General features: G+C 46.0%; 1 protein-coding gene across 5 annotated transcripts in view; it reads left to right on the top strand.

The window, feature by feature from the left end:
• Window positions 1-12,857, top strand: part of LOC106565394 (retinoic acid receptor RXR-alpha-A) — a 173,478-nt gene that overhangs the window by 53,083 nt on the left and 107,538 nt on the right. For 4 of the 5 annotated variants that reach the window (XM_014132492.2, XM_014132471.2, XM_014132482.2 and 1 more), the window contains exon 2: window positions 3,431-3,631. In XM_014132492.2, the coding sequence (XP_013987967.1) occupies window positions 3,431-3,631 (201 nt within the window). The remainder of the gene's footprint in view (window positions 1-3,430; window positions 3,632-12,857) is intronic. The other variant, XM_014132501.2, reaches the window with a different exon arrangement.

The raw sequence follows: 12,857 nt of genomic DNA, 5'->3' as shown, positions 1-12,857 counted from the left end.
CTAGTTAAACAGAGCTCCATAGCTTTTAATTGACAAAGTTGCTATACTCTTCTGCCTGTGCTTTTTTCCATGCTCCTCTATTACACTGATGATGTCAGCATGGGGATGGGATGGTAGGGGGTAGTGAAGGCTGGACTAGTGGGGGTACAGAACATTCAGTCACCCCATTGTGCCAGATAATGACTTCCCTATTGAGCGTGACCCTGGTGACCTCTGAGATCCACCCTCCCCCTGCCCCCCAGGCATCCCCGCCTGATTTGGTATTTTGTCCACACAAAGTTCCCAAACTCAGTCCCATGCCTCTCCACCCCTCCGTAGCCTCCTACCCAGCCTCCCCTGGGCGGTTGCCCCCTCCTGGTCACTTGGCCCTGGGCATGGAGCTGACAGGGAGCTCCATGGAGCTCTGAGCTAGCCTCATATTCTGGGTTAGAGGGTCACTCTGAGGGGAGACAGAGAAACAGTGCTCTAAATGTGAAAGGTTGGCTGGGTCTCCATGTGGCAGGGGAGATGGATGTGTAACCTGCTGGTGGGAGGGAGGCCGTTCAGAGACTATGGGTACAGTAGAGATCCTTAAAATGTTTCCTCACCCCGTCTCTGTTACCAAGGACAAGTTGTAATCTGTATCGACAGTCCTGTCCAGGCAGCACGCTTCACCATCTACCAGTAGAATCAGAAACCATAATTTTCCTTAGTGAGAAGGTACTGCCAGCAATAGACAATATACAAACAGCGAAGTCCACACAGACATCATACAGAATATACAATATCGGAACAGTGGGAATATACCATTTACAGAGGGATTATATCTAAATAAGCATAGGGAGGGATACTGCCGTGGTGATTATATACAGTGTCTATACTGCCGTGGTGAATATATACAGTATCTATACTGCCGTGGTGAATATATACAGTATCTATACTGCCATGGTGGTTATATACAGTGTCTATACTGCCGTGGTGAATATATACAGTATCTATACTGCTGTGGTGAATATATACAGTGTCTATACAGCCGTGGTGAATATATACAGTATCTATACTGCCGTGGTGAATATATACATTATCTATACTGCCGTGGTGAATATATACAGTGTCTATACTGCGTTGGTGATTATATACAGTGTCTATACTGCCGTGGTGAATATATACAGTGTCTATACTGCCCTGGTGAATATATACAGTATCTATACTGCCGTGGTGAATATATACAGTGTCTATACTGCCGGGGTGAATATATACAGTGTTTATACTGCCGGGGTGAATATATACAGTGTCTATACTGCCCTGGTGAATATATACAGTATCTATACTGCCGTGGTGAATATATACAGTATCTATACTGCCGTGGTGAATATATACAGTGTCTATACTGCCGGGGTGAATATATACAGTGTCTATACTGCCGGGGTGAATATATACAGTGTCTATACTGCCGGGGTGAATATATACAGTGTCTATACTGCCGTGGTGAATATATACAGTGTCTATACTGCCAGGGTGAATATATACAGTGTCTATACGGCCGTGGTGAATATATACAGTGTCTATACAGCCGTGGTGAATATATACAGTATCTATACTGCCGTGGTGAATATATCCAGTATCTATACTGCCGTGGTGAATATATACAGTGTCTATACTGCCGTGGTGATTATATACAGTGTCTATACTGCCGTGGTGAATATATACAGTGTCTATACTGTCGGGGTGAATATATACAGTGTCTATACTGCCATGGGGAATATATACAGTGTCTATACTGCCATGGTGATTATATACAGTATCTATACTGCCGGGGTGAATATATACAGTGTCTATACTGCCGGGGTGAATATATACAGTGTCTATACTGCCGGGGTGAATATATACAGTGTCTATACTGCCGGGGTGAATATATACAGTGTCTATACTGCCAGGGTGAATATATACAGTGTCTATACTGCCGGGGTTAATATATACAGTGTCTTTACTGCCGGGGTGAATATATACGGTTTCTATACTGCCGGGGTGAATATATACAGTGTCTATACTGCCGGGGTTAATATATACAGTGTCTATACTGCCGGGGTGAATATATACAGTGTCTATACTGCCGGGGTGAATATATACAGTGTCTATACTGCCGTGGTGAATATATACAGTGTCTATACTGCCGTGGTGAATATATACAGAGTCTATACTGCCGGGGTGAATATATACAGTGTCTATACTGCCGGGGTGAATATATACAGTGTCTATACTGCCGGGGTGAATATATACAGTGTCTATACTGCCGGGGTGAATATATGCAGTGTCTATACTGTCGGGGTGAATATATACAGTGTCTATACTGCCATGGGGAATATATACAGTGTCTATACTGCCTTGGTGATTATATACAGTATCTATACTGCCGGGGTGAATATATACAGTGTCTATACTGCCGGGGTGAATATATACAGTGTCTATACTGCCGGGGTGAATATATACAGTGTCTATACTGCCGTGGTGAATATATACAGTGTCTATACTGCCGGGGTGAATATATACAGTGTGTATACTGTCGGGGTGAATATATACAGTGTCTATACTGCCATGGGGAATATATACAGTGTCTATACTGCCATGGTGATAATATATAGTATCTATACTGCCGGGGTGAATATATACAGTGTCTATACTGCCGGGGTGAATATATATAGTGTCTATACTGCCGGGGTGAATATATACAGTGTCTATACTGCCGGGGTGAATATATACAGTGTCTATACTGCCGTGGTGAATATATACAGTGTCTATACTGCCGGGGTGAATATATACAGTGTCTATACTGCCGGGGTGAATATATACAGTGTCTATACTGCCGGGGTGAATATATACAGTGTCTATACTGCCGTGGTGAATATATACAGTGTCTATACTGCCGGGGTGAATATATACAGTGTCTATACTGCCGGGGTGAATATATACAGTGTCTATACTGCCGGGGTGAATATATACAGTGTCTATACTGCCGGGGTGAATATATACAGTGTCTATACTGCCATGGTGATTATATACAGTATCTATACTGCCGAGGTGAATATATACAGTGTCTATACTGCCGGGGTGAATATATACAGTGTCTATACTGCCGGGGTGAATATATACAGTGTCTATACTGCCGTGGTGAATATATACAGTGTCTATACTGCCGGGGTGAATATATACAGTGTCTATACTGCCGGGGTGAATATATACAGTGTTTATACTACCCTGGTGAATATATACAGTGTCTATACGGTGTTGTGTGGAGCAACCCTCAGCTCTGCTTTCTCTGCTGTTAATGTTACTTTTGTTATCATCATTATCCTGTTTTTCTAACAGACTATCTCTCTCTCCCTCCATCTCTATCTCTCTATCCCTCCAATTCTCTCTCTCTCCCTCCATCTCTCTCTCCCTCCCTCTGCAGGGTTCCTGAAGCCCCAGTGCTCGCTGGCTCCGCCTCCCCAGCGAGGACGCTCGGGGGAGGCCTGCTCCTGTTTCACCGGCATGTGTCACCTCCACCAGCGTCGGATATCTACAGGTAACACTCAACGCCATCTCCACATCCCATCGCCATCTGCCCCGTCATGGCAGACTCAGCACCTGGGAAGACACCTGTATGAAATAAGTATGAGCTAAGATTTGCCAGTGGATAGAAAGAGTATACAGTTATAGTATACTCTACAGTATACTGCATTATACAGTACATTTGATCCACTGTATAACAATTTTAATTTGATGATATGAACCTATAAAAATGGCTTTGATATGCTAATACAATCCCAGGTAGTAGGAGCATTTACTGTAACTCATTTTACTGTCTGAACATGTCATGCCAAAGTAGTATATCCACAAAGCAAGAAGCTGCTTGTTCCTTACCACAGCTACAAGCACACACACAGCCTGGGGTGAAGAGCTGTCAGAGCCGTAAGCCTTCTTCCTAGGCAGCGATGGCTCAGTCAGTCAGCCTGATTAATGTAGTCTTTGCAGTGGAGGCCCGGTGATTGACATGTTAACAGGGGTGCTATGAAACAGGCCTATGTTCTCATCACCTCCGTTTTCCCTGCTAGGGCAGCCGGGTCAGGTGACGTCAGCAAAGCGGTGCATTCTGAACCTGACCCTCTGGTATGTGGGGAATGGGGGACAGTACTGTGCTGTTGCTGTACGTGTGCCTGGCCTGCTGATGGCTTCATTGGCTGGGGGTGGAGGGCCTCTTGCAGGGTCACTTGTCGTGACTGAGTGGCTTGTTGTAACTTAACACCAATATCATGTGAGGGGAACATGCCTTGGACAAAGGCGACGAAACCAGAACAACCAAACAGTGGCACCTTGGATGAATTTACAGGAGAGTGGTAGATTGTGTGATTTTATCCGTATGGAACCTCACAGACAAAGCCCTGTGTTAGCTTTACACATTGTAGTCCTTAACACATACCCTGTACACATACCCTTAACACAGGTTAAAAATGGCAGATTTGGGCAGTAATAAATTCCTAAATTGAAAGGTAACGGCTGTACAGTAACATGCTATATATGACGTCAGAGCTCTGACTCCATACAGAACTTGAGCACCGCTGCGCGACTAGAAGTTGCCTCCATCTCTCCCGCTAGTTTGCAAATGTTTTGTTGTCTGAGTGAGAGAAAAGCTGTAAGTTAGGAGGACTCTACGTATTTAGAAAGATGAGACGTTGAGGATTATAATAAATACCGATTTGATGTCCTACAAGCAAGCCAAACACCTGTGAGTCCAAATGTGGACTTCATATTTCCATATCATAAAACTACTGTCATATACAGTGTCAACGTTTATGATCACTATGTTTGATGTTCAGTTACAAGATGACATGTGGTCATACCCTGGGTTGTCCTGAACACAATGAGACTGTTTGTTTATTGTGAAGGAAAGCACACACACCTTAATGCTCTCATGACTTTCTATGCGCACCAATGTGATGATCTGTTTCTCTGAATTGCCTTGTGAAAGCCTAACACTGTAAGATCCTATTTTAGAACTTAGCTAGTCATGTTGGCAGTAGAACAAGCTTTCAAATCATGCTCACCTGACCCAGATTGTGATTTGTAAAGGTCAGCTTTTTGATTGTGTAAACAACAACAGTAATTGTGTGATGGTGGGGATTCAGGTCTGTGTTCCAAACAAAACAACTACAAGTGTGCTTGCTCTAGTTCCTCAACGACACAGCTAGGAGAGCTCAAAAAATGTTTGAAGACTCTTCTTTGAGTCATAAAAGTGCATTGAAATGACTCAGGAACTGTGCACACTTTGGAGAGGTGTGTGACCACTTGGAGTTCCCAGTTAGTCCTCTCACTCAAACCCTTGTCATTTTGTTGTCTTATGATGCACCTACCCCATATTCTCCAGGAATGCTCTTATCATGTTACTAGTTGTATCCAGAGTATTTTCAGGTTTCGTTATAAACAAATGCTGTGAAAGTGCAGTAAATGTAAAATGAACATCACATCAACAGTGTAATGTTTGGATTCAGTCTTGTTGTGTCCTCACCTTTGGTCTCATCATTTCCCCATAATCTCCAAACTGTTCCCTTTCAATTGCTACCATGGTTATGCATATGCTTTTCATATCTCCTCTGTAAGAAACATTTCAATTTAGCCCAGTTGATATAGGCCAATTCCAACAAGTGTAAATGGTTAAAAGGTTGTTTGGATGAGTTGTCATTGACCTAGATCACCATGCACTTACAACTGTCAATACAGAACATGTGAATGAAATGGGCAGCGTGTATTTAATGGGTCTAACAACAGAAATATATTGACAAAAGCAACTATAGAAAAGCTTTCGACAGGCAGAACAAGAACCCACTACCCTCTCTGTCTCTTTCTCAACAACAAATACTTATTCATGGGCATGTCTCAGCAAGATCGGTGAGGTGCAGACACAGTTTGTTTTTCCGCTCTCTTCTCTTCCTCGTCCATAGATGTGTGTGTTACTGGGCTGGTGTGATTGATTGATACATTTTTGACTGTCACAGCCCTTGGTGAGGGTGGGGACGTTTCCTGAGCAATTAGAATAGTCGGGATACTTCTCTAGCACATCAACTATACTGGTAACTGTTACTGTATAGAAATGTGCTTTCTCAATGTGTTACTGTATAGAAATGTGCTTTCTCAATGTGTTACTGTATAGAAATGTGCTTTCTCAATGTGTTACTGTATAGAAATGTGCTTTCTCCATGTGCTTTTTTAGTTACTTCAAGGCATGCTTGACTTACAAAGAATGAGAGGAGAATGTGTGAGACTGAGTCAGATTGTCTTTTCTTGTCTTTTAAGTGTTTTGATATTTCACAATGTTCAGTGGTGTGGTAAATGTTCCGTGGCCTAGCTGCTCAGAGCAGAGTAGCAATGTGTTCTTGAGAGAGAGAGAGAGAGAGAGAGAGAGAGAGAGAGAGAGAGAGGCTGAGATAACTGTAAAGGCGTTGTGGTTTGTTAGTCACACAGAGTAGTAGCATAATGTTCAGCCTAGCTGGAGTCTGTCTTTTATAGCCCCGGTCATAATCATGGATCTAATTATGGAATGTGTTGCCGTAAATCTCCCATCGCCACATCCAGCACACACACCCGTCCTAACCCGCCCCACATCTGTGTGATTGTCCTCCAATCCCGTCCCTCGGCTGCCCGGCCAAGGCCACAATGACAAGCCGCTGTGGAGAACGTGGGGTGCTGAGCGGCAACACAGCTGAGGATTCTGGGAAGGCTGGTTGGCCTCGCCCGGGGAGTGGACTCCAGCCGTGATCTCCTGAACTCCCGGCAGCACAGTGACGTGGCCACGCTCTGCTTTTAGTGGTTTCACATTGTTTAGACTTCTCAAAAACAAACCATTACTGGAAAGAGACCGTGAGAAACATAGTATTCAGGGCTCTTTTCTTTTCCAGAGATAATTTTAAAAGCAATTATTTTGTTGTTTCTTTTTTAAAAGACGAGAGGAAAAAAAGTTTTTGGGGCAATGTGTGAGAAGTGTAAGAGTGGGAGAGAGAGAGAGATTTAAAACAGGGCTTTTTGAAAGGCCCTCACAATGCAGGCCTTGTGCAGTGATTTGGTCTGTCCTCGCGGAGCTGAGCGGAGGAATGGAAAAGATTATCCACAGGAATGTCTGGGGTGCCCTATAACGGAGCGGGCCTCGTGACTGGCCAATGGGAGAGAGGCCTGCCGAGCGGAAGGCACATTTTTTCCTGATGAACTCAGCTGCCTGCTTCACAATACAGTCTGATTGCCAGCACTGAACTCACATATGGTCCGTGTTTGGAGAGACCAAATGACAGGACAAATTCTGCCTAGAGAAGAAGGAGAGGAGGAGGAGGAGGAGGAGGAGGAGGTGGGCTGTTGGAGTAGATTGCTGGCTCCCCCTTTTTATTTCATTAGAGTGGGTAGTATGGATGTGGTGTTTGGATTCAGGTGCGCTTCAACCGCACCACTACCTCTGTCTGGGTCCCTCCCTTTCTCCCTCCCTTCACTGATTCTCACAGTCCACTCTCCGTTGGAGTGGGGCTGGCCGCCAGGTGTGCGGTTAGAGTTTGATTAATCCCTCTTTATTGACTTCGCTTAAGCAGCAATTACGCCCAAAGCCAAGCCCTATTAGCTCTCGCCACGGTCCGTAGCTGACTTCATTACCCAGCCTCAGAATTATCTCACTGCCTCGTGAATCCTGCCAATTAATTTGGAGCCCATTTAGAATTCTGCAGGACTTGGAAAGAACTTTCCCTGCCTATTGCCTAGAGCTGAGCCAGAGTGAACCGTAAGGAAACATGGAGGAGAGCAGAACACAAATCTGGCTCCTTCCTGATTGTTTGTGCACTGTGTGTGTGTTTGTGTACTATGGTTGTGTGTGTGTGTGTGTGTATTGTTTGTGAGACAGACTCGGCAGAGCTTGAGCAGCACCGGGCCCAGGCATTCGACTCCAGCGAGAGGCAGCATGTTTGTAGACCTTGTGGTCACACAGGGTTTGTGGGGGGGTTCCAGTGGCTCCCGGCTCCTCGTATTTTCTCGGGTGGGGTCCCACAGAGGTGAGGGAGGTCGTTAGCCTCAGCATGCTCCACGCTCGCTGATCTCTATTTGGCTGGCTGGAGTCCGTGCACTCCCTGGCCGCTTCCTGCCGGGTCAGGAGCCAGAGGGGCCAGAGCGCCAAGCTGACGATTACAGCCGTGCTCTGCCTCGGCCTTCGCCCCCTGCACACACATTCATCACCACAACCACCACACAGACTCACAGGCTATTTTAATACAAACTTATTATTGGACTATCACAGCAGATTTGGCTGCTGATCCCACTGTAAAATAAAATAGCCTAACAGTTGTTTGTGTCCAGTTAGACCGGTGTGATGTCTCAGTATGCTGAGTGTTTGGTCTGGGGCCTGTCACTTCCAGGATAAACTCTGCCAAAAGTCTGAGCTAATTGGATGTGAAGATTCATATAGTACTCACCAGATACTGGCTAATGCACTGGCTTTAGGCCTGACATATACAGCCTCCACACTGTTCGCAAATTCCAATCAGTTGGACTTTTCCGAGATGAAACAGGGGGTGCAGGGAGATGTCCAAACCATATGACATCATTGCAGTGAGTTTGTAATCCCTGTTTCATAGCTCTAGAGAGAGATCACTTTATTGGTCAATTGCACACAAGTTCCAACTGAAATTTGACTTCTGTTTTTAACCCAACTCCTCCGTTTGTTTGAGAGGTGCAGGGGGCTCAGGCCCGGGATTCGAACTGACAACCCGCTGGTTGCTGGTCTGCCTCTCTAACTGCTAGGCTACCTGCCGCCCCACAGTATGTGAACATGGGAAGATCGGGAACAATGTCACAGGCCCTAAATCCTGCCTGATGAATTCCTGTCTCTCTTGTTCTGAATCGTAGAGCTTATTGTGGAGCAATCCGCCAGCTGATTGGAAGCAGCTCAGTTTCAGTCCACAATCCATAAATCTCTGCTTTGGTCTCATGATATAGGAGGACTGGTGCAAAAAACACTAAGGAACTTCTGATGTAAAGATGTTTCATTTAAAGCAATAGTGGGAGTGTGAAGTTATGTGTGTGGGTTTTCAATGCCTGTAGGGTCGTATCCACTGAGACTGAAGCCTACTTGATCAAGTCCACCGAGTCTCACCTGAATGAATGCATGACTTGTGTTTGCATGTGTACAGGTGTGTGAATAACTTAACTCAGGCTGTGTCTTCAGGGAGTAGAGGAATGGGCAGACATTTCATTCCTTCCCATGGGAAGGAGGCCGTGTTTCAAGTTGTATTAGTTGTATGTATGTACAGGATACACATGGTGTACACTAAGGTTATTCCAGTTTTGGTTTTATTTCTATTCGTTTTCCGCTTTTTATTTGAAATTCAGTATAGTTTACACTGTCCAATGAAGTACACCATGATTCGTTTTAGTTTTAGTTTACTATAATAACCTTGGTATACACCATCCAACTAAATGCTTACTTGCAGGTTCATTCTTGACATGGCTCGGGAGAATAAAATAAACATTTTAGCATCAGTATAATACAGGAAAGCACCATTTATAGTCCAATATGTACACATGTATCAGAGAAAGGAGAGATTGGGGTCCAAGTGTTTAAATGGTGCAGTATTAGCAATAGTAAATAAGAGTATGGTAGCAGTAATTGTGATGTCTGTGTAGCATGAATGTATATATGTGTGTGTGTGTGTATGTGGGTGTGTGCATGAGTGAGAGTATGTGTGTTAAGGTGCGGAGAATCAGAGCAGCTGGTCAGTCCAGTTCATGTGTTCAGTGGTCTGATGGTTTGTAGATAGAAACTGTCTCTGAGCCTGTTGGTATCAGACCTCATGCTGATACTGTCTGCCCAGCAGTAAGGGAGAGAACAGCGCGTAGGCTGGGGAGTGTGGGGTCCTAAATGATGCTGCAGGACTTCCTCAGGCACCGTTTCAAGTACATATCCTGGATGGGTGGGAACACGGCCCCAGTGATGTACTGGGCTGTCTTCACCGCCAGCCAGTGTGCCAGCGGGTTGGGCAGGGCCGGGTGCAGCTAGAACGCCAGGGGCTTCACCTTGGCACAGAGTGACGGCAGCCATCCATAACAGGTCAGGAGAAATCACAGCAACTAAGCCTTTGATAACTCTCTGAGCCCATAATCCCTGCATAGAACCATCCCACTGAAATGCTATCTCATTGTTACAGCTCAAACCATAGGAGGGAGAGATGGAGGGGAGGATGGAGGAGAGGATGGAGGGGAGGATGGAGGGATGGAGGGGAGGATGGAGGGATGGATGGGGGGAGGATGGGGGAGGATGGAGGGAGGGGAGGATGGAGGGATGGAGGAAGGGGAGGATGGAGAGATGGAGGGGAGGATGGAGGAGAGGATGGAGGGGAGGATGGAGGGATGGAGGGGAGGATGGAGGGATGGATGGGGGGGAGGATGGAGGGGAGGATGGAGGGAGGGGAGGATGGAGGGATGGAGGGAGGGGAGGATGGAGGGAGGGGAGGATGGAGGGAGGGAGGGGAGGATTGAGAGATGGAGGGGAGGATGTAGGGATGGAGGGGAGGATGGAGGGATGGAGGGAGGGAGGGGTGGATGGAGGGAGGGAGGGGAGGATGGCGAGATGGAGGGAGGGGAGGATGGAGGGAGGGGAGGATGGAGGGATGGATGGAATGATGGAGGGAGGGGTGGATGGAGGGAGGGGAGGATGGAGGGGAGGATGGAGGGATGGAGGGAGGGGATGGAGGGAGGGATGGAGGGAGGGAGGGGTGGATGGAGGGAGGGGAGGATGGAGGGATGGAGGGAGGGAGGGGTGGATGGAGGGAGGGGAGGATGGAGGGAGGGTAGGATGGAGGGAGGGTAGGATGGAGGGATGGAGGGAGGGGAGGATGGAGGGATGGAGGGAGGGAGGGGTGGATGGAGGGAGGGGAGGATGGAGGGAGGGTAGGATGGAGGGAGGTTAGGATGGAGGGATGGAGGGAGGGGAGGATGGAGGGATGGAGGGCTAGCCATAGAGCCACACCGTCTCTCCCTCATCATACACCCCGGAGAGGCAGAATGTTGTTTTCACTCTAATGATTATCACAGTAAGACTGTTGGGATCAATTCAGAATGCCTCACTAAACACACATTCAATGCAAGAATTAGAGATCAAATGTGAGTATTAAATCGCAGTGTTGTTCACAAAAATAAGAATACATCACATATTCCAAATCCGGACAGAATTGACCCCAACCCTGGAGTAAGATGTTCACTGTAGCAAGGCTGCATCTGAAAAACAGCCTTTTTTCTATCATCCATTAAACATAAATAAGCAAGTTCTCATTCTTGCGGCCCCATGTTGCTTAATACAGTACAGTATGTTAACCACAGCAGGGGCACTCTGAGTACTCCTCTGAAATATATGGGTAAACTAATGAACGCCATGAATATAAATGAATATGTACATCTTAACCCAGATATCTGAGCCGTGCTCAGTGCAATCTGCTCTCTCCCCAGTGTGGAGTGAATATCTCTCATCATCCCTGATAAAGATATTAAAGGAAGAAAGGCTGTTCTGACTGTCACTCCAGCTCTCTCTGTTGACTCTAGAGGTTTGATAGTGAATGCCATGTGTTTATTAGCGGGGGGTGGACTTAGTGTTGTGGTGGGGGCATCAGACCACCATCTGCCTCTGATAAACATGAGCGGAAGATGGGAGCGATGGTAAAGAAACTTCAGTGTGTGTCTCTGTCACATTCTAGAAGACCCTTCCCCTCAACCTAACATGCTAGCTCGAGATGTACTGTACGGCCCTAAACAAACATACTGTTGCTGGGAAGAAAATGTGTGCCATAATGCCAGAAAAGGATCATGTATTGGCCAAGGGAGTCGATGAGGACGAGAAGTCAACAAAGGAAAAGCAATCATATTTAGCCTCTATGAAAACAAACTGTAGGGGCCATTTTCGCTTTGAGTGACGAACTGGTTTCTGAGGACAATGGTTAAAGGGGACATTCAATATAGTTTTGGTTATGATTTATAGCAATGTCATCAGTTAGGGTTATTTTTTTGTTTTTCCTCATTCTGCTTATATAACTGGACTGACTGGAATCCAAAGGGCTTGCACCGGCCATCTGGAATAGCTAACAATAGAGGGGTCTCACATTTTGGACAAGGCCAAAGGAAAAAGCCAATTCACATGATTTATTTATCGATTTGTATTTTCTTCCGGACCTATGCGTGCTTCCCTCTCTGTGCTGGAATCACAGCAGTCCTGTCTAGAGGTGCTTTCTTAACAACAAAAGAATGTGAAAACTTTTGGCTGGGGTGCCCTGTAATGCTATGGGACCTCGGAGTGTAGTTTGGAGCGGACTGTTGGTTGAAGTCATTTGGGTCCAATATGGAGACTGCCTTGCCAGCGATAACAAAATGCTCTGTATCAGATACCCTTTGCCTTCTCATTCTCTCAGTTTCATAATCACACTGTTGACTGCTAGAACTCTTCTCTCTTTGAGAATCAGCCAAATAGGAAACAAGGAGATTGCTTTATTAAGTCGTTGAACGCAGCCAGTGGAAACTCAATTATATTCTTCTGTCAAGCTTTCCACGAGGCTTCCATACTGCAGACTGAGGATGCAGATTCCTGAATGTTCCTGCTGAATGGTCCTGCTGAATGTTCCTGCTGAATGGTCCTGCTGAATGGTCCTGCTGAATGTTCCTGCTGAATGTTCCTTCTGAATGTTCCTGCTGAATGGTCGTGCTGATTGTTCCTTCTGAATGTTCCTGCTGAATGTTCCTGCTGAATGGTCATGCTGAATGTTCCCTGCGAATGTTCCTGCTGAATGTTCCTGCTGAATGTTCCTGCTGAATGGTCCTGCTGAATGGTCCTG

This window comes from Salmo salar, chromosome ssa01 (genome assembly GCF_905237065.1).
Source record: "Salmo salar chromosome ssa01, Ssal_v3.1, whole genome shotgun sequence".
Lineage (NCBI taxonomy): Eukaryota > Metazoa > Chordata > Actinopteri > Salmoniformes > Salmonidae > Salmo > Salmo salar.
The sequence above is the reverse complement of the archived record's forward strand: the minus strand, read 5'-3'. Positions and strand labels throughout refer to the sequence as shown.